Source organism: Rousettus aegyptiacus, unplaced genomic scaffold (assembly GCF_014176215.1).
Source record: "Rousettus aegyptiacus isolate mRouAeg1 unplaced genomic scaffold, mRouAeg1.p scaffold_m13_p_6, whole genome shotgun sequence".
Lineage (NCBI taxonomy): Eukaryota > Metazoa > Chordata > Mammalia > Chiroptera > Pteropodidae > Rousettus > Rousettus aegyptiacus.
This window is the reverse complement of record NW_023416309.1, coordinates 50105178-50132658: the sequence shown is the minus strand read 5'-3', so window position 1 is coordinate 50132658 and position 27481 is coordinate 50105178. Positions and strand designations below refer to the sequence as shown.

Below are 27481 nucleotides of genomic sequence, written 5' to 3'. Positions count from 1 at the left end.
CCTAGCATCATTCTCATAAAAAAAAAAAAATCAAATCTGAATTATGACATCAGTTTGCAGAATGACTTAATAGTGAATTACCAAATTCCATTTATTCAGAAACAGGTAATTGAGATTCAAACTAATTTAATTTAACTTAAACGGTGATGTACATGTGTTGATGAGCAGCACTATTGCAGAATACAAAGTACTTAAGCTCAATGGAATCTTTCTGTTTTTCAAGTTATTAGCAATTTTAATAGTACTTTTTTTCTGTTTTTACTGTCAAGAGCCAATTCATGGCATTACAAGTCATAAAGAATATATGTTGTCAAAATAAAATCTCACTTTAGTAACTGATGCAAGTCAATCAAGTAGCATGATTATTGGCATTCTAAAAAACAAAATTCCATTTTAATTACTAGATTATTGACATATTTATCATATAACACTGCTACAATGTGTCTCACAGTCACAATTAGAATTTTGAAAGCTATTTGAAGGTTAAAGTGGTTGGCATTCTTAAAACTAAAATGGTTTACATTAAATTGAAACACCTTTCTTAAATACATAGATTGATCAAATAATAAAATGGCAGAGTCTCTCAGTACGCCAATTAAAGTCTGATTAACTGTGTATAATTTCCTACTCTGCTACGTCTATCATGTATCTGATAGAAAAAAACATCATTTTCTTGATTTCTAGAATTCCATTAGTAAGTACAAGATTTATGATGCTATAAGAGTTAAACTTTTATAATACATTAACTCAGTAATAGGAAATAGATGGGAAAAAAAAACAGTATAATACAAATAAGTAAAATAAAAATTCTCAACAAAGATGTTTATTTCTCAAACACCTTCATTAACATTAAAAAAATCATGAAGCCTTTGGATTTTGGCAGCAACAATGTTTTTAGAGTAGAATTCATAATTTGTCTTTTAACTTGGGAATTATCACAATCTTTATCCACATACAGTCTTGATACCATCACAAGAACTGATTGTCGTGTAATTCAAACCAAAGTGGTTTAGCAAATGATAAAAGAATTAACTAAAAAATTTTAAAATTTAATAGAAACTGAACAGGAGATAGGTAAAAAACAAAACCATATTTTATAATACAAATTATAATAAAACATTAGTATTAAAAAGAGAAGCTACAACTATTTTAATGAAAATGTAATACAAATACTAGTATTTCACTCAAGATCTTTACAATATAATAAAGCCAATTTATACAAATTTCCATTAATTTTCACTTTTACTCTAAGTCTATGGATTGATATGGATACACACACTTATCTATTTTCCACAGATATATATATAATATCCCATATTCATTGAGATATATTTATAATATTCAATCCACTAGTAGCCAAAAGAATTTGAAATATGTACTTTTATAGACTCAAATTGTATTTCAACTATTCGTGTTTCATTAACTCTGACATTCCCAGAAAATCTACTACCTACCCAAAACAAAGCATGCAAGTGACAGTAGCTCCAAAGTCTCTAATGAGGAATTTTTCATAAATCATATATCAATTATTACTAGCATTCTAATAACTAGGTAGTATAAAATTGTTCTCATCTATTTAAAATGTAAAATCTTACAGTGTGATTATAAAATATAGAATCCTGAAGTGCTAGAGATAGTCAGGAAGCTACATGAATCTTCTCTACAATATTTATGACTGTAATAAAGCCTCTGTTCAGTTTTGGAGGTGGAATGGTCACTATTAATCCTGGTAAACCATTCTTTTGGATATCTCTATTCATTAGAAATTTTGCCTTAAATTGCACTATATTTCTCTACTATATCTACTGATTTTTAATTCCACTCTAGGGTTCCATAAAAACAGTTAAAATTCTATTCAATATAAAAGTCCCAACTTATTAAACTTTATTCATATGATAAAACTCTTACCTGGTTTACCTTTTCTGGATATATCGCAGTTTGTCTATGTCTCTGTTAAGGGGCAATTAGTAATGGATGTCTTCTATTTGCTTATAATACAATAGAATACAGCAGATTTTTGAGAAAAGATCATGGACTATATTTGTGGACATGTTAGTTTTTGAAATGCCTATCACACCTTCAAGTGGGCATACCAAGAAGGTAGCTGGATATGCATGTCTAGAGTTTACAAAAGAAGCCTGGGTGAGGTGATGCATAAATTTGAAAATCACGGTTTTCTAGTGCCCTGGAGATTTCTATCTTAGAGATTTTCAAGATCCCTTCTAACACTGGAGTCACTGGGCTCGACAAACTGGGGCCTGGCCTTCCTTTGTATACAGTACTTTTCAAAGTAGCCAGTAACGTTAGGTCCAAGAATTTCAAAGTATCTCCATAAGAATATTTAAAAGCATGGAAAAATATAAGCAATGTCAAAGGGAATCAAAAAGCATTTAAAATTAAAGTAGATGAAATAAAAAGAGTGGATGGATATATAAATAGAACAAATTAGCATAATGGAAGACCATATTGAGGAAGAAATAGAATATTAAAAAAAAAAAGCTAAGAGAAGACAAATAGAAATGTGATAAGACAAATAATAATCTCAGAAAGGGAAAGAAAAATGTAATGGAAGAATTTGAAGGCATAATGGAGACACATTTTCTTGAATTATAATATATGCACATATATATATACATATATATGAATGACTGAGAATCTCATATGTAGACACATTAGAATAAAATTTTAAAATATGAAATGTAAAACAAAAATTCTTAAATGAGAGAAGAGAGGAAACTTCAGAGAGAATAAGTATATCACGTAAGTAATATTACAAAATAATGTGGCATTAATTTCATTATTTAAATCTGAGTTGACACCTTATTAATAAAATAAATATTTACTCTATAATCTAGCCAGGAATTACTTTACAACTTATTTACATTTGAAAGTCATTTCAGTTTCAGATGTCTACTTTTGGTGACAATCAAGAGTTTTACATTTAAGAAATATTAACTATAGCTAACACTGACAGAACTTACTATACACTTTGTTTGCAGGTATTATCTTTTTAACCTGCAAAACTACTCCAAGACGGTGTGGTGGACAGAATTCTAAGATAGTGTCCAAGATTCCCAGTCCCTGGTGGACCTACCCTGCATACTCCTTCCCTCAAATCTGTGAAAATGATGGAAACGTCACTACTTTGATTAGAAAATATGGTGGATTTCACCCCACTTTTTCTGAACTTGAGCAGTTCCTTTGTTTGCTCTTTAGGCCAAAAGTAGAGGGTTTCTTCTGGATCTCACTTTTTCTGTACCACAGTGCTCAGTCCTGGGGCGGAGGCTGTCTTGAGTTCAGGCTAGGGAATTACAGGAGAAAAAAGTGGTGATGTCACCACCAGCCTAGCGGTGCTTTGAATCCTGGCATTCTCCTCCAAGCTGCCTACTGGCTACCACTTCTAAGAGCTCTCTAATGACTATATCAAGCATTCTGTCGAGACGTTTTTGGTTGTTTTCAGTGAAAGAGAAAGCTTGCCGTGTTTTTATTCCATGTCACCTCTCACCCAGGAATGGAATGCAGGACTGGCCCAGCAGATAGTCTTTTATTTAAAAGGCTTTTTTTTTTTTTTTTTTCAAATAAAGTTCCATGTGTACTTAAGAAATATGTCAATTCTGTCATTGTGTGCTACGTTCTCCCTCACATATTTATGAACATAATTATGATTAATGTGCTGTGTTCATCTACTTTTACCTTAGTGATATCAAGATATTCCTCCTTATTCTATTAGCTAATGAGAGAGTTAAAAGTGAGTTAAAGTCTATGCAATGATAACTGTGAATCTGTCTACATATACACACATATAGGCAAATGCCAGAGACTTCACAGACTTTCGTAAGTCACTAATAAGAGAACTAGCAAAGTATTAAGGATGATTCAAAAAATGCAAAATAAAATTACAGAGAGAGAAGTATCCATAAAAAGATAAATTTGCATAGAAGTAAGCATTTACAGTGGTGTGAAGAAAAAACATTTGAATAAGATTGCTAACTTAAATATAAAAATGGTGATACTTCTATGTCAATAAAACTGTAGGGCCTATCTTTTCTCCTAGACTGAAATTATTTGTATTTCTGTTGGACAAAATTCATTTGCACTACTGTTAGTCAAGAATCTTTTGCTCTATTATAAGACAAATATCATTTGTATCTTTCATTTTTTTACAGGTTAAATATCTATACTTAAAGAACTATAAATTATTACAAACAAGAACAAATCATCGAAGGCACGCATCCCTACGGAATTAGACAATTCCTTGGGGAATTTGCTTTACAACACCTAGCATAATACTGAAAAGTTAGACAGAAATCACTTTCGCCTATTTCCAAGTTTTGGACATTTTTATTGACTGTCTCCCTACAAATCATAAATCATCTCCCAAAAGTATTCTTGAGCCCCGTCTCCCAAGCTGATTTCATGGTGTCTTCACCTAATTCATCTGCATGGGTACAGAAAGACTTGCTCAGCAACAAAAGTACAATTTTTTTGTAGGTTCATCGGCAAATGGAAAGCCATTGGGTATTAAGCAACTACTAAAATCAAGAAACTTAATTTCTGTCCTGCGATTCCTTAAAGTATCTAGGATTAGATATTCAATAACTTCTATTGCTCTGAAGATGTTTTGGCTGACTTTACTTGCTCTTCTATTCTGAGGCTAGGAAATCAAATCCAAGAAATTCATCTCTACCAATTTTGTCTCCAGTCCAACATGCGAGTGAATCACTTTCTCCAAAATGCCCAAATCCACTAAGGATCCTGACTCTCCGGGAACTGACCTTGCCAACTACATGTAAGACTGAGACCCTATAAAACGTAGAACAATTATCGGACAAGTCTTCCCAGAGAGCTGTTTAGGTAATGGTTTCACATACGAATGCAATATTTTTTCCTTAACGGTGGGCTTGACACACCTAATGAAATTAAGTTATCCTCAGATTTAACATCCAAGGAAAGACTTTGATTAGATAATTGACTTATCTAATTATATCCGGTAAACATGAGAATATACACATTAATACAGATGAACTGCAGACTCAGAAGTGTGAAAATAAATGTTTGTTGTGAGCCAAGAAAGAAAGAGAAGTAAAAACTAGACAGATGAAAAGGAGAACAACAATAAAGGAAAGGGCACATCTTAAAGCCCAGAGCAGAGTAAAAGCCTGATGCTTTCAAAGAACTGAAGGAAGTTATGGCATCGTTAGGTTGAAGCGCTCAAAAGGAAGCATAGCAAGAAATGAGGCCAAACTCATGGACAAGACTGGATTTTGTTAGGCTTTTCTAAGCCACCTTGAACAGTGTGAACTTGATCATAGGATTATAAGACGCCTTTGAAAGTTTTAAGAAGAGAGTGGGAACTGATTCGATTTGCATATTAGAAATACAACACGGATTACAGCGTGGAGCAATGACTGAAGGAAAACAATACTTAGACCAGAAGAAAAAGGCACGTGGTACTACAGTAGCCCAGGAAGGATGTGACGGCGGTCTGAACTAGCTCAGCAGCAGGTGGCTGGGAAATAAAACAATGGATTCACCAGATATTTAAAAGAAAAAAAATGAAATACTGTCAGTCAGATTAATGAAATGTGTGTGTGTCGTGCGTCTGTCTACTAAAGAATAGATTGAGGCCAACAATCAAAACCCAAGTCTGTGGCTTGAGCAAAAAGGTGTGGGCCGTGCCACGTCCTGAGATGAGCAGCACTGGGTAAGTAGGTGTCTGAGATGCATGGCAACTGACAAGCAATGTCTAGGCTGGTAACACTGATTTATAAATAATGCGCATATGCAGTGACCATTGAAACCATCATAGTAAATGAGACCAAAACGGAGCGTTTGTTGTCTAAGAGCAGAATGTCCAGGACATAGCCCTGAGGGACACAGGGATCATAGAAAGAAATATGTTTAAGGTAAATAAAACTTGGTGAGAATGGAGGAAGAAGAAGTAGGAGAATATGGTGGCATAGGGAACAAATAATGCCACTGACAGATCGACTAAGGCCAAAGCAAGAAAATGGAAATAGTGTCTATAAGGTATCTACGGCCTATGCTGCCTGGGTAGAAATCAGACTGCAGCAGAATGAGGAATAAACCATAAATTCTTTGAGAACATGGATGTAATTCTATATTTCCTCCCAATAAGCAGTGCAGTGCCTCAATGTCCTAGGCATACAATTAACATTCATTGACTCAAAATGAAAGTAAAATATGGTGCAAAAAAAATTTTTTTTTAATTCTGAAATAGTCCTAGAAAAGAAAATTCCTTTCTTTCTGTGGGCATTTTGAATTTCTTTGATCATTTAGACAAGTCTATCATAATGTGTGAGAAATAACAGAAAATGTCTGTAAGAAAGTTCTGTAAGAGAAGTAACATCCTCTCTTAGAATATGTCAATATGTCACCTTGCAGATGACGGTCTTATTATTACAGCTTTTTAAAAAAAATCTTATTCCTTTTTTAAACGTCACATTAAAAAAATAACAAACACAATTTAGATTTAAATTTCGTAAAAGGCTTTCCAATCTAACCCTTTGGCCAGATGATTGTCCAAATTTTGTTTCTAAAATGCACACCTGATGATTAACTCTGCAGACGCTTTATCATTTGTTTCCAAAAAAACTTTCCAGCCACATCTCCTGACCACTTTCCACCACTACTATCCCACACCACCACCCTAATCATTCTATAGCATCGGTTTTCTATTGTACAACCTGTTTTCCAGCCATTAAAAATCTATATCATTCCCTGATGAAAATTCTTCATAATTCTGAAAACTCACTATTATTTAGAATTCTCTCATGCTTCATGTCCCTTTGCTGAACTCCTATTCATCCTTCAAAAGCTTGCTTCAATATTACCCTCTCAGAGAAATTTTCCTACTTCAATGTTACCTCTGTAACAGTCACAGAGGTGGATATATAATATCTAGACTCTCCAATTCAAAGGTACCATTCACACCCATGAATGTGAGCCAAAGTGAAAGGCTCACAGACATTTTTATGACCTAAACAAAACCAAAATATGTATGTGAGACCTATATAAAGTATCTGAGTCTTTTCCATTTTCTCTTTGGAATGACTAAATTAGGATGCTATAAACCTGACTAAAATAGAATAAACTACTCAACATGTGAAACAGGAACTAGAGACAGAGAAGGAACCATTACACTAGCAATTAAATAATTATTTGCTTAACACTGTCTAAAGAATGTCAAGGGATGCAGTTTTAGATATGATGACCAGAGGAGAGGATGCTGAGTTCCTGAAGTTTCCAAAGGTATTTCCTCAGGATGCCAGTTTTCTAAGCCTAAAATGTCCCTTTTTTCACTTTAAAGCTCAGCTGGATTTTTAAAATCTACAACTGAAAGAATGATGAGGAATACATTTTATGAGCTACATGATGGCAGAGACTGCTTTCTGTGCTAGTTGTATACTATTTTATCCTCAAGAAGAGAGTCCTGTATGTGATTGAAACTCAATAAATATCTCCTTGAAAGTGTAGCCAAAAAATTTGTAAAAATGTTCAATACCTGCCATTTTTTGTAAGAAGCACTACTTTATATTAGCCATTGATGAATGAAATACAGAAGATACTCAGTATATAACAACCATTACTACGCTTTTTTATTTTGTAGATTTCATTATTTGTAGAAATTTACAAGATTTATTATCATGCTGGAATGTTTTATCCCACCAACAAGACTAGACTAAAGGTGGATCAAGCCAAATGAAATACTTTCCTACTCTTTTATAGATCAGTAAAAACTTCTCTTTATTCATGTAATACTGTTTAAATTGTATTCAATCTTTTCAAGTATATATGAAAACATTTCACTCAAAAGTGCTCAAAATAACTGTGATGAAAAAAATTAAGCACCATATAAAAGTATGCAAATACTATTGACATTAATTGAAGCAAAATCTTTGTGAATGTTTGGCTTACAAAAAGTAAAATTATTTTTATACAAACAACAAATAACTAAATATTAAAATCTTCATACTTCTTTTAAGGTATAGCATATAAGAAAAAAGAATTAAATTACAAGTTGAAAGGGTAAAATTAGATTTTTTTGCACTTTCTTATTTCAGCCACTTTTCAAGATAACTGTTTCCACAGAGTGTAGTTCGTAAATATTTATGAACAATTTCATTTATGACTTGTAAACTTTCTCTTAACTTGCAGCTGGTTGGAATTGGCAATAGTATGTGCTTATGAAATCTAAAATATATAGAAATATGTCTGCAACTTGACTACTGTTTATCCAAAAAGTACTTGGAAGCATAAATCCAAGCTACTAAATAAAACAATTTACAAGTAAACATAAAACCACATATATGTTAAGAGTCCCCTTATTTATTGAAGAAACTTATGGCTACTATATTTATTTTATTTACTCTTTCAAATCAGAATTACGTGAAAGATTTCTACCTCCTCCCATAAAAGAGTAACGGGGAACGAATTTATGCTCTGGTCAAAATAACTAGTAAAACAGACAAAATATATTAAACACTTGTTTTCAGACCCTAGATAACAAGTAATGTAGAACAATTATTCCTGAGTGAAAATAAAAATGGGGTGAGCCTTTAAATGCCCCAGATTACTGTGGCTTAGAGAGAGGCTGCATTAAAAAGGGCAGTAAACACAGGTGCATTCCAGAAACTCTCCTGTGTTAAGATGATGCTGGAAACCTAGAAGAGTTAGGATGGCTAGAGGTTACAGGACAGTGTACTGGAGAAGAGAGAACTTCCCAGAGCGCCCCAGAGGTTTGCTAAGCGTCCTCTTGGGTCTTTAGGTGAACACTGCTTACTGGTGAAGAAACTATCTGATGCTGGAGAAAGAATAATCTAAAAGGAGCAGAGAAAAAATTTCTCAAAACTCACATAGAGTTGGCAATAGCTTATGATTCCACCAGTCAGAGTGGAAAATCTTGTAATTTATGTGTCATAGAGTGGCGTACCAAGAAGACAGTGCCTCAGGAGTGGAAAGATCAACTCGAAACTAAACGCTGCTTTGTTCCTGCCTAACGGAGCTCAAAAATAAGCCTTGAAAAGGTCAAAAACTCTTTAAGTGAATTAACTCCATGCTAGAACAAAGCTAAAATTTCTTTATCAATGCTGATAGGACTCAAGCACCCAAAAAAGGTAAAATTCAGAGTGCCTGGCATCTAATCAAAATATGATCCATAAGGAGAAGCAGAATAAAACAACAGAAACTCAGAAATTACAGAAAATGCTGCAAATTTGTTGACAGGATATTAAAAGAGTTAATAAAAATTGTAATTTAGATGTTCAAGAAGGCAGAAAAAGCATGGAGTATGTTAAGTAGAGACATGGAAGATTTTTTTTTTAAATAAAAAATCTCAAGATAAAAAATATGCGTGAGATAAATAATACACTAGAGATTAATATTAGATTGAACACTATAAAAGAGCTTAATGAACTTGAAGATATAGGAAGAGAAAATATGCAAAATGAAACAGAGAGAAAAAAATAATAATGAATTAAAAAACAAGAACAGAGCATTAATGAGCCAAGGAACAATTTCAATTCCATTTTCTACTGCTATGTTAACCAATTACCACAAACTTAGTGGTGTAAGCAATACATATTTAGTATCTTACAGTTCTGTATGTTAGAAACCTGACAGAGGTTTTACTGGACTAAAATCAAGGCATCAGCAGGGCTGTCTTTTTTGTTTGAGAAGCTCTAGGAAGGAATTATGACTTTTCCAGCTGCTGGAGAATACAGTGTTTGGCCAGGGGCTCTCTTCCCTCCTATCCAAAGCCAGCAGTGATGCTTCTCTCTGGCCATTCCTCTGTAGGTACACCTCCCTCTGACCCTGAACTCTGCGTGAAAAGTTATTTTTAAGAACTCCAGTAATTAGTTTGGATCCACCCCTATAATCCTGGATAATCATTTTAAGGTCCTACCCTTAATCACATCTTCAAAGTCCCCTTTTTCATGTAACATGATACAGCCACAGGTACCAGAGATTAGGATGCAATGACCTTTGTGGAGCCATTATTCTGCCCAACATAATAAGCCATAAAATGAGTCTCAATAAATTTTAAAGAATTCAAATCATTCCAAATATTTTCTGTGACCATACTGGAATTAAATCAGAGAACAGTGACAGAAATGTTTCTAAAAATGCTCCAAATAGTTGTAAATTAAATATCCCGTTTCTAAATATCTATTGATCATGGAAAAAATCAAAAAGGAAATTAGAAAACTTTAAGAAACTGGAAAAAGAATAGGAAATTAACCTCAAAGTAAGCAAAAGAAAGGGAATAAAAAATAGAAATTATCGATATCAGGTAATAATTAAAGAGAAACAAATTACCAGTATCAGGAATGAAAGAGATGATATCACTGGACAATATGTGACTATTATTAACAATCTTTTGCCAATAAATTCTACGAATTAGGTGAAATGGGAAAAATACAAATGAGACAGATGACCAGAGAGCTCACTCAAGAAAAAACAACCAGAAAAGCAATAAGTTTATTTTTAAAAATTAAATTTGCGGTTAAAACCTTCCCGCAAAGAAAATCACAAGTCCAAGTAAATTCACTGTTGAATTCTATTGCAAATTTAAGAAATAAATAATATTGATTTTATACAAACTCTTTCAGAAAATTACAGATAAAGGACTTCCCAATTTATTTTCCACGGCCAGTAGTCCCGTAATACCAAAGCAAACAGGATTACAAGAATAGAAGACTACAGACTAATAACTCTCAATGGCAAGGTTATAAAAATTCTAAGAAGAAGTTTAACAAATCGAATCTAACAATATATAAAAGAAATAATACAACATGACCAAGTGGAGCTCCCTGAATAGAAAGACTGGTTAAACATTCAAAAATTCAATGAATGTAATTCAATTCTATTGGCAAATAAATCTCAATGGAAATAATTTTACTATTTTATGTTTAATAATTAAAAGTTTATTATAGTCATATAAACAAACACACATACTACTGTACCTTAATATAATATAGTCCTTGTAGTGATCAAAGAGTTGAGATTAGGCCTAACTATCTTAACCATCACAGATATTTTCCACATTTTACTATTTAGGGATAGTGGAATATTTCAACTTTATTACACAAATTCTGGTTTGATATCAAACCAGGTCCTCAAGAAAAATATTCAATTTAGAAAGTTAATTTCTAACCATTAAATGTTCATGAGTATTAAAATGTTATTTGTTCAAAAATAAAATAAAAGATAACCAAGAAATAAAAGCATAAAACAATTAAAAATATAACAACTATATCAATTTTAATTACTATTTGATAAGCTCATAATCTGAATAAAACCAAGTGAAATCTAATTAATATTTCTATATTAATCTTAGAAAATAAAATGATATATCTAGCACTCTCAATGTCAAAAAAATTTTAAACTATATGGAACTATATCTGGCATTTTCTGGCTATATAAGCATTTAAATCAACCAGTATGCAATGAAGATATAATTTTGTCCAATTAATTTTCATTAGAATTTAAATAGTAGTAATTTATACTAATATTTCTTGAACAGTTAAGTAATTTCCTTAGGCATCAAATAAACTTTAAAAAGAGAAGGAATATTTTCAGTAAACATATGATTTTTAGAAACCAGTTCTCCCACAAATCATGTAAAAATCAATATAAATGAAACATTCAAACATTCCTAGTCACAGATCATAAGTTGTCATTCAGTAATATAAAAAAGGAAGAATGATCTGTAAATTTTAAAAAGATTTTAAAACAGACTGGCCTACCACAAGGTTTGGCACATACAAGTCATTCAATGAACTAATTTGAATTCAATCTAATCAAACAATCAATCATGAAAGAATGAATAAATGAACAAATCCCAACATTATAAAATAAAGGCTTTTCTTTCATAAAAGCATAAATTAAGAACACAAATTGTGAGAATTTTAAGATACAAGGAACATCCTAAATATTTCCTAGCAATAAATCTGAAGCCTGTAGCAGCCTATCACTAAACACAATAAAAAATGAAGCATACCACACACACACACACACACACACAGATAAAGATATCAAAAATAAGATGTAGTGGGTCTTAAAGAACTGTTAAGTACTGCAAATCCTAAATTTTTAATGAAAATTTAAATTACGTTCAGTATATAATAAAGAAAAAATGAGATTACTAAACACAGTAAATAATTTCAATTTGGGTTTTAAGAAAAGAATATCTACTTAACCCTCGGTTAAAGTAAACAATTAATCAGAAAACCCACATAATCCAGTTATTTCAAATTTGACACATTTTTACAATACAATTTCATTAAACATTAATATATTCTTTGGTTGATTGAATATTATTTGAATGGTTTATTACGGAAACATTAATCATCACAAACATTCATGTAACTCTTTATCAAGGATCAATACATGTTTTCATATTGTTCAAAATATAGAACTCTATATCATTACTTTGAAAGAAACTACATTCTCTACATTCTTTTTGTAAAAAAAAAAATACTCAAAGGTCACTAGATTTAATACGATTAACTTACCTGTATTTTAATAGGCCAGGAAAAGTTGCTGACATACACATAGAATGTAATGTTAGGATTGCTTCTAAAGTTAAATTTTTCATAGGAAAAACTATCTCTGTATTCCTTTATATTAGTCTTGGAAACTATAGGGGTCTCCTCTCCAGATATTGTTCCAGCTAAAATGTAAATAATAGCAACAAAATTAAATAATTCACATTAACAAACAGGGATCTTTATGAACTTAAAAACATATATTACACTCACTTATTTTTATAATTGTACCTACAAGAACATATTATCAAAATAAATGCATGCTTATGATTTAAAATGACAGAAAAAATAAGATTTGTCATAAATATGATGAAATAGATTTAGTATAATTTTTTTTTTTAATGATACCACTGATTAAGTGCTATGTACTCGGCAGTGGCTTAGAGACTATATATTCGTTTCTAATAACAGTTTTATTCCAGAGGTGTTCCATCCCTATTTTTCAAATTGAAACTTGAGCTCCAGAAAGATTAAAGCACTTGCCTCAAGTTTATAGCTACTGAATAGTAAATTCTTCTTTGGAACTCAGGTATATGTGGCTCCAGACGCTGAGTTCTTTCTACTTACAACTCCTCAGAGCCTTTTATAATAAATCAGGCCATAGTTCACATGTCTCAATTAAATTAAAAAATGGAGAAGAAATCAATTTATTTTTCATACCACAAATTAAACCATCACTACTTTGAATAAATTTGGAGGAAGTTATAATTTAAAACATGAGCTAAATGCTCAATTTGTTAAACAAAAATTGGGTACTCAATATTTACTGAAATTAACTAAATGAAATAAAGCATTTCAACAATCTTACCAAGCCCTGCCCCTTAACACACAATAAAAATAATTACAATTAGTATACTAAGCAACTGAATTAATTTCTGACTGATCATTCCTCCAAAATTGTCTTGGATGCTTTTGTAAAAATAAAGATCTCCTGCCTCCAACTCCCAACCTAATAAAGAATTCAGACATTTGGTGCTGGGTATCTGAAAACTACAAATGATTTCTTACATACTAAAATCAGTGTTCTAAAGTGATTACAGAGGTTTTATATATTTTTGTTGACAAATTTTAAAACTCTTGTAGAGTCCATTAATAACACAGGAGTGAATTTCAAATTAATAGTACAAGTTATCATGAATTATTAAATAATGAAACTGATGGTGCCAAGATTTTACTATATGTTTTTGTACTATGTTAACAATATATTTATGCGTTTGCTTGAATTTTGCATTTTTTTCACATGTAATATAGGTTCTGGAATGCTAATGACCTCAATACTCTTGAATTCTATGCTTCTATGATTCAACATATTAAAATAGCATGAGTTAATTTTCAGAAATCAAATATGAAATACTTTCTTCAATAAAAAGTTTCTAACGCTTTTATGCAACAGTATATCTTTGATACAGAAAAGAGAAAGCAAAAGAATTTTCTAAGACTCTTAGCATCTTAGATGTAAATATAAAAACTGTGAGCATACTTTGTCATAATCCAGCATACGTATTTGTGTTTCTTCTTATAGTTTTTTAGAAATCAACAATTTCAACTTATAAACATTATTATAGAAAAAATATTAATTGTAGGGGTTTTTTTTCTTAACTCTCTCTCAGCACCAAAGCTGACAGGGATGTGAAAGCTATATTTCTAAGACTGAAAGTAATAGGTAAGTTGTTAATTCATCAGTATTCACAGAAGAAATTTATTGTTTTATATCAACATAAGGTTAACAATTAAATTTATAGTAATAAATCAAATAATTGAAATCTCAGTCTCCTTAGTTACTAAAGAAGTAATTTATCTTAATTAAAATCATAGCAATGTATAACATTGCTATTTAAAAAATTAAGTGGTGTACAATATTTGTTAGCCATCTAATTTTACTTGAGTAAGGGAGAAAGTTAACAAAGAAATGAAGTTTTATTTACAACACTACTTATTATTTTACCTGAAACAGGACAACGATAGGTCATATATTTTTAAATTTCAATTATTTAAATTAATAGTGAAAGGTCATGTTTAGAACACCTTCTACATAGGAACAGATGTGAAAGACAAATGACAACAAAAGTCTCTTACCTGTTGAACCAACTGACCAGGTAATGTTGAGATTAAAGTTGTTTGATGCATTAATCGAAATATCCAAATTTTTGTTTGACTACCAAAAAAGAAAATATTATAGTTAAAAACATCAAATTATATGAGACATGTTCAATGTCCTAATTATGTCCAGGCATTTTTCTCAAATTCTGTATATTATGTCAATATTAAAGTAAGTATAGTTGTCAATGATATTCTTTAAAAAAAAAATAGGTGATAGATTCAAAGGTAAGTTTAAAGTTCCCATTCATCTTATCTACTAAAAGTTGTCCTTCTATATGTAAACCAGAAGCTGCTGTAATTCAATATTTGTATTTTAAGTGTCTTTGCTTATCTGTAGTTAATATTGAAATGATTCAGATTTGAGTTAGTCCAAAAATTTTACAGCAATATAAGACTATTTTGTGGACAAACTTCTTGTTAGGTGCATCCTGTATTATTACACACACTTCTTCTAGTTAAAAAAGTACTTAATGTTCATAAACTAATACTTTCAGGCAAAAATGATGAACCTACTTGGGGAAAAATGGGATCACATCATTTAAGCATCTGTACAGAGGAGCACTGAAGAATTTATGTCAGTCAACCTGTTTCCTGTCATTCATTACTAAAGTACAGGCCCTTTCCATGTAATTTCAAGGAAACAAATGTCTAAAATATTTCTTTACTTATTATTTGTTATTATCTTACATGAAGAAATGAGGCACAGGAAGTTGTATAATTACAACTACTTAGTCCTGCAGAAACTCAAAGAATGATAGTTATATTGAATAAGTTTAGCTTCAGATACTGAGTGTGTTATCCTGTGTTTTCAATATACGAAGACCATACAAAAAGCTGTACTGCTTGCTAGGTGAGGCCTGGTTACTAAATAAGTAAACTTCTTAGTATGACTATTTTTTTCTAAATAAGATAAAACTAATAAGTCAACAGAACATATACCTCCAGTTTTCTGAGTGGCTCTTAAGAAAATAAGCCTGTAAGCAATTAGGGTCCCCATATCTGCTGTAAGTCTTAAGGGGAAACTGACTGAAAGACATGGTCCCTCCTGATGGATGGGAGTAGAAAGGAACACCAGAAAAGGCAAAGGCTGCTGGATGATGTGATAGTCATCCCATTTAAAAGATACACTAAGACCCAATATTCGTCTCCAAATAGCATCTATTCTTAATGACTGCCATAAATAGAGTGATAGCTGAGCCTCCATGAAGAGCTATTAGTGATGCTCCGTAACTATCAGAAGACACTCTTTTCGGTTTCCAGGAAGAAAACATAGATTCAAAAAGAACGGTCATCTCAAAAGAGCATGCAAATTAAATGTATTATAATAAGACTGAATGATGGTCACACAGATTTTCCAGAGTAGTGCTCACTAAAACTGCAGAGATAGCATCTGAGAATTTAAAATAATCAAAGGAAAATACGGCCTAGGAATTTAAGTATATACAGTATTTCAGAAGGATAGTGCATTATCCATCAGTCATACTCATAAACGGCCATGAATGTAAGTAGGAAGTTTAACTTATTGAGTTCTATTGATAAGCTGTTAAGATACCTGCCACAATATACTACACCATGAAATGGTAAAACTTCTTGAGACCTTGCTACTTCTTTGATAATATGAGTGAAAGCATTTGACACTGATTCAAGATAATGCCACTACTAATGACTCTAGTAATAAATGCGTAATGCTTCTGGGTAAGTACATTGATACATCTGTTCAATAGACTATGTTGTTCGGGTGCGGTAAGCAACATCAATTTCAACATTTATATAATATTGCATTATGGAAAACACAGAAATGAAAAGAAGAAACACTTCTGATAACAAATATTGACTTAGGTCATCACAGTGAACTAACCCGACCTGAAAACCAGTTATTGCTTCATATTCATTAAATCATGCTTCTGAGGCAATGAGATAAATTAACGAACAGCACGCATGGTTGAGTCAGGTGACCCTGGGTTCAAATTTTAGCTCTCGAACATGCGTGCTGATCGATTTAGAGGAAGCTACTTGTCCTTCCTGATCATCAGTTTCCTTAAATCCACAATGGAGATATAATGACCACTCTGAAGAATTTCTCGTGAACATTAAATAATTTCTCAATGAGGAAAAAAAAAAAAACAAAGTATGGTTTCAGGCCACAGTGCTGATAATGGTAGTGTTCTTGATATTATTAGGCCTGGTGACACAGAATGTCTTCTTTCCTTCTCTTTCTTCACCTTCATCTTTACCAGGGGACTCGGAAAGAAGGCATGCTTGCCATCCGAGAGAAGGTTGCCTTCTTATTATTAATGAAACGGGTCGAAATAGTTGCTTTTTTATAAAAACAAAATATGGTAGAAACAGTGGACCCCTAAGAAACCTTAAGCAATTATTTTCCTTTATTCCAAGATTGGGCATTACTGAAATATATACTACCATAATAAAGCCCTATAAAATGCATATAAGGGTCAAGAAAAAAAATGCTGGACTGAAAGAACTAATACCATAATAAATGACAAAATCAGTCATTTAGAACATTGTTGGGGAGATGTGGATAAGTCAGGCAAGATCATGTTATATAGGAAACTACTCCAGAAATTGTTCACATGAAATCACTGGCTGGAGGTGACAATTTAGCATCCTACACTTTCAGAGAACATGTGTCTGGGCTATTGGCTTCAACTGGACAAGATAATAGAGAGTAAGACTGAAATGTGACATTTGGAAGCGCTCAAGGATTGCTGGAAATTGAAGGAGGAGGGGATAGTCCAAGAGAAGTAAACTAGAATTACGGCTAACCTGGACCCAATGTGTATGGATAACACTGGGAAGGAATATTGTTCACACCCACATTGAGTCAGATATCCCACTTATATTTAATTTCTTATATCTTCAAAGAACTCTACAAGTTCAGAATTACTATTAAACGTTCAAGAAGCCAATGGTATAGAACGAAATTCTCGCACTTGCTACGACATGGCTCAATTTTGGAAACATTAAGCTAAGTGAAATAAGCCAGACACGAAAGGATAAATATTATATGGTTATACATCTGGGGTTCCTAGACTACACCAATTCATAGACACAGGAAGCAGAATAATGGTTACCAAGGTCTGCAGGGAGGGGAGAAATGGGGCATTATTATCTAATCAGTACAGAGGCTATGTTTGGAATGATGAAAAATTTTGGTGACAGATGGTGGTGATTGTATAACATTGTAAATATTCTTAATGCCACTGGTTACAATGATACCTTTATTTTATGCCAATATTAGGCCCAATAAAAAATAAGTCAATAGTGATTATAATGCACTTATAAAAACTTTATCACATTGATAAATGTAGTTTATGACATATTTAATATCTTTATAAAAGCACACATCAGTGAAGCGATTACACTTAAATATCTTTTAAAATCCTTATTTAAAAGGAGTAACATAAAATTAATTATTGTATTCTTTGAAAGGAGGAATCTTATTTTATTAGAAAAGAAAAATTTAAGATTATATTATCTGTTGGAAAGTCCAATAAAATATTTTAGAGGAAAAAAGTTAGCAAATGTTAGTATATCTTTTGAGGTTTCATCTGTTTGAAAAAATGCTAAAATACATGCTATGGACTTAACGAGATGAATTAACATATAATAAGAGTACAGCAATAGAGAGTAATATCAGCAAGATGATAGGATAGGAAGAACGACCTTCATCCCCAACAAAAACACCAATTTAACAAAGGTATATAAACCCAAACACCATTATGACAGGACCAAAATCCAGAAGCAGCAGTACCAAAGATGAATATAAAACTAAGGATAGCTACATCCTAATGCATAGGAAGAATAATTTCACTTTACCTACATAAGCCCCTCCCCTAGGCCAGCACAACGAAGCATCAGAGAGCACACCTCGGCCTATAATTTTTCCCTCAGAGGAAAAAGAGAGTATAACATACATAGAACATCCTTGGACTTCACAGCATTACGCAAAGGACCTGTTTGTATCTCCTTCTATCCAGGGCTCTGAAAGAACAAGGATAGTGTAGGCAACTCATGGTAGCTAAAAACAAAGAAAAGAAGTGAATGGCTTACTGCAGCCAACATTCTCAGCAAGGTTGGGAGAAGGCATAGAACCCTCAGACTTCTACCCAAGAGGGAGGGAGAGGAATGGGACATGTAACCAATATCCTATATTTTCTGTGCACTGCTCAAAAAGAAAAGAATGCATAGCTTGCTATAGCCAGCATTGCTCTAAGAGACCAAGAGAAGGTTCATGACCTTGAAATTTCTCCCCAAGAATGGAGGAAGAGAAGTGCAATGTGCCACCAACATCCTGGCTTTTCAGTGTACTAACCAGGTAAAGGGGTAAGCAATTTACTGAGGCCGGCATCGCTCTTCAAGACTGAAAGAATGCACACAATACTGCATTGTCCCCGTAAAAACTTAAGAGAGATCTCATATTGTTATAACCATAATAGACACAAAAGAATAATTCTAATATTTCACAAAACATCTTCGTTTTGAAAGAGTTACTTCAAAAGAAGTAAAATTCCATCCAACAAAATGTATGGTTGGTATTTCCAGACCTTAAACTTTTTAACCTTATAAGTCTCAGATAGATGGCAATATATATGTGTTATTTTTTAAACAAACCTAAGAGTCTTTACTGAATTGATGGTTTGGTCTTAACATTCACAAATGATTTTTCTTACATTTAAACTTCATAACCTTGTGAAATTCTATCACTGATGTAGTAAGTTGCTTAAAGAAGATAGCATTTCATTATGCTAAGTGAGGGAAGTCAGACAAAGAAAGACAAATACTGTATGATCTCATTTCTATGTAGACTCTAAAAAGCCCAACTTGTAAGAACAGAGTAGAATGGCAGTAAATAGGGGCTGAGGGGTAGGAGAATTGGGGAGATGTTGTTTAAGGGTACACACTTTCAACCAGGAGACAAACAAGCCCTGGAGATTTAATGCACAGCATAGTGATTCTGGATAACAATACTGTGTTATAAACTTCAAAGTTGCTAAAAGCATAGCTTTTAATTATCTCCACCACAATGAAGAAATAATTATGTAACACCCTAGAGGTGTTGGCTAATACTACAATGACAATCATATTGCAATACATAAATGTATCAAACCAGTATGCTGAACAACTTAATAGGTCAATTATATCTCAATAAAAATAATTTAAAAAACAAGCCAGAGATCATACAACTCAGATTTAGAAAAAAGACAATGAAAACCTAGTACTATATAATGTTGTATAAGAAAACAAATACATTTAATATAGCATGTTTTGAATTTATGGGTTTTTTTCAAATAAGACTGCTCCCAGTTTGCAAGCGTAATTATCAACACAAACATTGTTATAAGCCGGAACAATTAATAGAAATAATATATAAATTGTAGAATTGTTTGCAATATCTGAAATATCAACCTCCCAAATTCTGATTCACAAGAATAAGCGTCTTATAAAAAGAAAAATTCAACAGTATTATTCTTTCTACAAAATTCCTACTGTGTGATAATTATAAGAGGTAAAATTACAATGAAAGATGATAACTTTGTAGCACTTGATATAAATATAATTATATTATAAAAGTTAAATCATCTTCTCACCTGTTCTGGGTTCGCTATGAAGTTTATGGCGGTATAGTGGCGATCATCTTCCTGTAATAAGCTGAAGGTGAACTGATAGTCAATCAAAAGACTGTCTGTGGGGAAAAAAATACAATCCTGATGTGTATTTTTAAAAACTGTTGGATAAACAAAAGCTAGGTGAAAATGTATTGCATATCAGTACTGCAAATTATTATCATTAATCATTAGTGGCCGAATTAAGACCAGCAAAATATAAATCTTGGTCATTAACAACAAAGAAAAACACAGATTTGTAAGGAGTCCTAATTCTTTAAAAAAAAAAAACATTTATTACATCTGTTGTTATTATGAAAGTTCTACAAATACTGTAGACATCCTGGAAACTATACAAAAGTAAGAAAATAAAATAAAAGTCACCTATAATCTTACAACTAGAGAAAAAAATAGAACACATTTGGTGCATTTTATTCCAGTTGAAATTTGTAAACAGAAAGATAGACAGGCAGATGTTTTGATATCCTACTTTCATAAAATCAAAATCCTTTGAAAAATGAATTTTAATGGCTAAATAATATTTCATAATATGCTATAATGAATTTACTTGTTCCTTTACTATTGTGTTAAATTTTACTCTTAGCAATTTTAAAGTGACTATGGTAAACATCATTCTACAGAAGTGACTCTCAGTAACAAATAATGAAAGAATACAGGAGTAAACAACTTTCAATTTTGTCCATGTATAATGAGTAAACCAAGGTGAATCATTTGAACATTATAGGTTATGAGTAGCTTCCCACATTTTGCGAGAGTAAAGGATTACTAATAATGTTAAACTACCACCTTTACAAAAAATATTTCAAATCATTTTAAATAGGAGACTTCCTTTTTTGGCTACATACCTTCCATGCTATGCCCTCAGTAAATAAACATTATTGGAAAAAAAAGTAAAAATAGGAATAATATCACTGGATTTATTGTTAAAATTATCAAGGCTTCAGTCTTTATGTTGCTTACTATATACTTTACAGGACCCGCCCTCTATATTTCTTGTATCATTTAGTGTAAGGCAATACTTTGTCTTTCTAAAAATTTATAGGCATTCTTATGCATGACAATGAGAATTGTGCAATAGGTCACATTTCCGCTTTTCATCTGACTGCCAGAAAATGCAGAGGTAAATTCAATGGGCCAGTGTTGTTTTAGGTAATGGACATACAAAAAAAGATAAAAATGTCTGTCCTGATTCAACTTATAGCCTACTGGACATTGAAAATCAATAAATAATTTAAGTATATAGTAGAACAGATGATGGTGAGTGTTTTGGATAATAACAACCCGGTAAAAGTGAGAGAAATTGCTATCGGGATATAAATATGCTTACAATTTTCAGAAGAAACATTTAAAGATCAAAGATAGTAGGAGACTAAGCTATGGAGTTTAGTAGAGAAAATGTAATCCGGGCAGAGGAAACAAGCACAAAACCTCAAAGAAAGAATAAGCCTTAACAATGATTCTTGTAAAGAGGCTATGGCCAGAGGTGATGGTGGCAAGGATAATGGCCATGAAGGTCATGAGATGAGGGCAGATAAAGGGAACATATCTGAAGGTACAAGAAACAGGATTCAGTGGATAAATGAATGTAGCATTTGAAAGGAAAGTAAAAATAAGGGGATTTTTTTTTTTTTTTTGAACCAAGACCAAACATAATGTCAGCATTAGCTGAGATAGGTCAAAATAGGTTTTTCTTGTTGGGAGTTGGGGAATAATTAGGAGCTTAGTTTTGAAGATGTTAAATTTGAGTTACTTATTGAATATGAGAGCGATATGTTGAGTAGAGCTCAAGAGCGTGTCCATTAGATAACATTTTGCAAGTTATCAGTATTTTAAGTGGGATTTAAAGTGCTGAAGCCAGGATATCATCAGTTGTAGACAGAAATGAGCCCAGAGGCACACTAATGCGTAATAATCGCACCCTCAGGAGGAGCCCGCAGAGGGGAACTAAGAGCGTGGACTACGAGACAGGAATAAAACTTGCAACAGTGTCATGGAGTAAATATAGCGTTTCAAACGGAAAATAGAGATCACCAGGCAATTGCAACCGACAGGTACAGACATAGGAATGCAATACCGAGAAAAGATAATACTCATTCAGAACAAAGGGAAAACGCTACCAAGAAAAAGTAAATCCTTCAAAACTATTTTCAAGAATTTATCTGCAAAATAATTTTTACTTTTTTCTAGTTCGAAACTAAACATTAAGAAGTCAGGAGTCGACAGCCTTCAGGAGGTAAGGTCTGGGTGGCTCTGGGAGGCATGAGCCGCTCTCTGCAAAGCCACAGTGCCCCGGCCCGCAGACACTCTCCCACCTCTTCGGACTCTACTCCTCTGACACAATCATGTCCCACCAAATTCTTGGCCAGGCCTTCATGCTTGATGTTTCCATTCTTATTTGTTATAGTTGGAAGTACAAGATCGGCACGATGTGTGTTATGTACGCTGAGGATGACCAATCCTAACGTTTGTTGCACTAAAAAATAAGCCTGGCCTGAAACAAAACTGGTACGAGAATTGCCTGATTCAAGTGACTAGTGCGAGGCACCACTCAGTGAATGTAAATTATTATAAATTCAAGAAAATCAAGACTTTTTAAAGTCTAAATATTAAAATGTATCTAAAGCTAAAATGTCTCCTTTCAAAGCTGCTTAGAATTAGTGTTTTTCAGAAGCCAACTACACAATTTTCCCCTTAACCAGGAAATGATATATTTCTCTCCCCAATTTAAATATCATGTTGACATATGTTTAGGGGTGCTACAGATTGATTACCTGGCACTTAAAATATGTACCTTAATCCTGAAATTTACTCTGACACTCTCAGCTAAGTAGGGTACAGGATACGAAACATTAAAATTTAAAATGTCTCAAGTCTCTGCAAATGTATGTATTTTGAAAATAAATTTTTGTGTTGCTTTAATGAACCACTTCATTATGGTATAAAAAAGAAAGTCACATTTTTCTATAAATCAACTTAAGAAATTTACTGCATTATTGATAAACAGAGAAAAGTAACAGGAGGAGTAAGTATGAGCAAAAGAAGTGAGAGAGCTTCCTAAATTGGGAGAATAGAATTTTTTTTTTACCAACTGGTATAAATAAAAATTTAGTAGAAAAAGAAAAGTTGATGAGACAGGTGAAGTTTTAGAACAATGTCCTTGGGTAGGTAAAAGGTCGTGACCTCAGAACTCAAGGGATGACCCAGAGGTGAGGTTCCTGGGTTTGAAGGTTTTTGGTTTACTTTGTTTTTACTTCCGGTATATCCCCACCTGGGACCTAGAGCAGCTGCAATCTGGAAACACCAATAAATTCATATCCTCTATCAAAAAAAAAAAAGCCCTAAGAAAATCCTGCTGCTGAGACTGTAGGGTGGAGCCCTGTAAACCATAATCATTCAGAACTAAGGTCAGCAGAAGTGGAGCCTGTGTTGCTCAAGGAAATAAAACCAAAGTGTTAAGCTTCACAAAAAGCTCAGTGAAAAGTATGTGATTCTTAAATTATGTTATATATACTATAAAAGTATATATACTATAATATGAAAGCATACATACTATGCAGCATAGTTTGTTTTCATAATTAAAAAAAGATAAACTATATGCTGCATGTTTAATTATATTACTAACTAGAAATAATTATTTAAAAACTTGTGAATAGAAAAAATACCAAAGTATATATTCCAAAGCTTGAAGAAACTATAAACACAAGATAAATCAATCCTCTGATTTCACAGACTAAGCCCTGAAGGTTGGAAGAACTTTAAATGATATAGTTAGCTCTTAAAACATTTTGGCTAATGATCAGCAAACTATCTCTGATCATTCCAGGAAAATCAGAGGTTGGTAATTAACTTCCCAATGAAACCTACAAATATGGGTAAAATGTATATATAAAAAAGAGCCACTTTTCTTGACGCTTCTCAATTTGTATGAAGTAAGTTAGAATTTAAGGTGAATATGAGGCCGCTCATATGTTGGCTCCAAATTCTTACTGTACAAATGAAACAAAGTCATGAAAACAAAGAGAAAAGAAAAGTCGACACTTTTTGTTAAGTTAGTTTGACTTGTGTAACAAGGAGAGCAAAAGAAAACTATTTAATTAATAATATCGTAAGTATATACAACTATTTAATATGAGTAAAGGGTTTAGTCGTTTAAAATATCTACGCAGTATGTATTAAAGGAAAAAGAAAATCGAAAAACCTCACAAAAATAAAAATGAAAGATGAGATAATAACCCTGAAGACTATAATTAAAAGAGAGCTAAATAAGTAAAGACTGTAAAAAACAAAACAGAAACAAAAAAGTAATGATATAATGGCAAAATTAAATATAATAATAGAATCAGAAAATAAAATAATTATAACAACATAAGACTGAATCAGTGCTATGTAGGTTAAATCTGAAAAAGCCTCCCATAGTGAACAGAGATGAAATCACTGAAGAGGAATAATAGACCTAGAAATTTTCAATATATGCATGACTAACATTGTTAAAACAGACATCATAACAAATTGAAAAGAAGCACATGTTTGTTAAATATATGAGAAAAATATCTGTTGAAGACTAGAACTTAAATATTGGAAGGAAATACCTTCTGTTAAAGATTAAAATAATCCAGCATTATTTATGAGTTCGAAAGTCAAAACAACCCAAACGTCCATCAAGTGGTGAATGACACACAGAATGCAGTATGTCCATACAGTGGATTATTATTTAGCCACAAATAAGGATGAAGTAATGACACCTGCTAGAACATGTACCTTCAAAATATTATGCTAAATAAAACAAGCCAGTCACAAAAGAACACATATTCTAGGAGATCTTTTATATGTATGCGGGAGTAGACAAATCCATAGAGACAGAAAGTAGACTGCTGGGGGCTAAGGAAGGGGAGGGTGAGGAGAGACTGCGAACATGTACTGAGTTCCTACCAGGAATGATGAAAAGGTTCTAAAATCGGTTACTAGTTACGGCTGCGCAACTTTGTGAATATACTAAAAACCATTGAATTGGACACTTCAAAAGGGTGAGATTTTTTGAAATATGAATTATATCTCAATAAAGCTGTGATTTAAAATATACTACAGACATCCAGACATGGTCATGTGGGCATGTGCACACATGCACATGCACACACACATAGCCACACACACATTCACATAGATAAATGAGTTATTCACAAAGAGAATTATGCCAAGTGTTCTTAAGTAACAACACATATCAGAAGACAATATATATCAAAAGACTGAAGCCATATTTATAGAGGATGTATACTCAGCCGTGCTGTCGACATAGAAAAAAATAATAATTTTCAGAAAACCAAATGCCCTCGAAGTATATTATCTACATAGTCATCCTGAAAACAATTATTCATACAGATACTACAAGTCAGAGTCAAATGCAATGTGAAAACATCATAGGAAAAATGTCTGGCAGTGAACAGATGAGAGAACTCAAGTTAGAAGAAAAGAAGAAAAATTTTGTTACATTTTTATGTCTAAAATCAGATTGTTTACCAAGAAATACGAAACAACTAAAAAGCTACTGAAATAATAAATAATTTCAGTATGTGGGCAAATATACTATAAAAATATTTACAGCTCTTACCTTGGGGCTATTTTATTGCATTGCTGATTATGTCTCTCTCCTCCATCCTCCAAAAACACTGCCTTAATAACCGTAAGTAAATAGCCCTAATATCCAAAATTTTCAGACCCCTTTCAATGCATATCCTTTGCTTACAATAAAGCTTTCATAAGAGTATAGAGTGTTTGAGTCCTGTAAGTCTTTGTGGAATGGAACACAAGATAATGAATGGGCACGTGGAAATTTAAATCAAGAATGATGTAGAGATAGGTAATAAGAGAAAGACAATTAGGCAGGTGAAAAAGTATTAAATAAATAAAATAATAAATGGAGCATACAGGATTTCAGGGAAAGGAATATTGCTTTAAAGGAGATGAAATTTTCGAACAGGTAAAGCAAAGCAATTATTTGTCAACGTCAAAGGGAAGAAGCAGACACCATTCCCATGTCTTGATTCTCAAGTATCAACACTGGGAGAGAAAAAAAAAGCCTCGTTTCCCTTCGAGGACAGCCAGGTTCCAGGACAGAAGAGGTTTCATTGTAAAGCAAGATAAGAGAGTTACAAAAAGAAAATAATAATATACTTGGTGATTTACTTTTTTAAAATAACATATTTTTTTTTTAAGGAAAGAAAAAATAATACCCCAGAACCAATGAGCACACTTAGCTTCCAGATTTTGTCACCAAATGCCATTCTCCAATATAAGGAACCATGGCTTCTTGGGAAAATGGTTGATTCCATGGCTAGGACAGGAAAAGTACAAGGTGAGTCTGAAATATCTTGAAGTGCCAGAAAATAAGGAAGTATTCAGAAAGTTATGGAGGCATGTATGTCAAAAGGACACGGGAGCCAATTTGAGGGGGTTCCCAATGGCCACGTCTACAGCAATTTTAGCTATAAAAGAAATAATGCCAGTAATGTATTATTATCATAAAATAAAATATATATCCATGGGTGCATACTGATATTAACAAATAAGTGAATAAACAACAAATGAAGGAGAAAGGGAAGCTCTTCTTCACAGTTAATAAATGTAGAAGAAATGATGGAATAGAAAAAAATCACTATGTGGCAAGTACACTAATAATTCTTTCAGGTAAGAATAATCAATGTACAGTAAAAATAGTGGATGGTAGTATGAGAAATAGGATATTTACATAATCCCAAAGAATTTCCCCCACAATATAGTCATAAAAACAAAAAAGGAACCGTAACTTCAGAGTGGAGAAACTGGCAGACACTGAACGTTTACAATGATGACAGATACAGCACCAATGATGAGACCAACTGACACCATAAGCTTCCCGATAGGATACACTAAGAAAGACACACATCGCTTCTGTGGTATCTATCCAAAATGCATAAGCTGAACTTAATCATGAAAAAGTATCAGGCAAATACAAGTTCAGGGATATACTATAAAATAATTTTCCAGGACTTTTCAAGGACTGAGGTCACAAAAAATATGTGCAATATTTTTTAAATCTGAAATTATTTCACTTTGAAAATGTTTAAAAGAACATTTTTAAAAACTGCTTAACTATTCTAACTTTTCATTCATGTATTGCAGGATTTCCATTCA

The 27481-nt window shown here is 32.5% G+C and overlaps 1 protein-coding gene across 17 annotated transcripts in view; it reads right to left on the bottom strand.

Annotated features, from left to right (window-relative positions):
* ATRNL1 (attractin like 1) overlaps nucleotides 1–27481 on the bottom strand; it is a 535879-nt gene that overhangs the window by 327993 nt on the left and 180405 nt on the right. For 16 of the 17 annotated variants that reach the window (XR_004951254.1, XR_004951255.1, XR_004951256.1 and 13 more), the window contains exons 22-24: nucleotides 20279–20373; nucleotides 14646–14724; nucleotides 12537–12694 (exon numbers count right to left, since the gene is read on the bottom strand). Coding sequence is in view for 13 of the 17 variants with exons in the window: in XM_036222140.1 (XP_036078033.1) it covers nucleotides 12537–12694; nucleotides 14646–14724; nucleotides 20279–20373 (332 nt within the window). In the remaining 4 variants the exon portion in view is untranslated. Of the gene's footprint in view, nucleotides 1–12536; nucleotides 12695–14645; nucleotides 14725–20278; nucleotides 20374–27481 lie in introns of those variants that run through there. The other variant, XR_004951257.1, reaches the window with a different exon arrangement.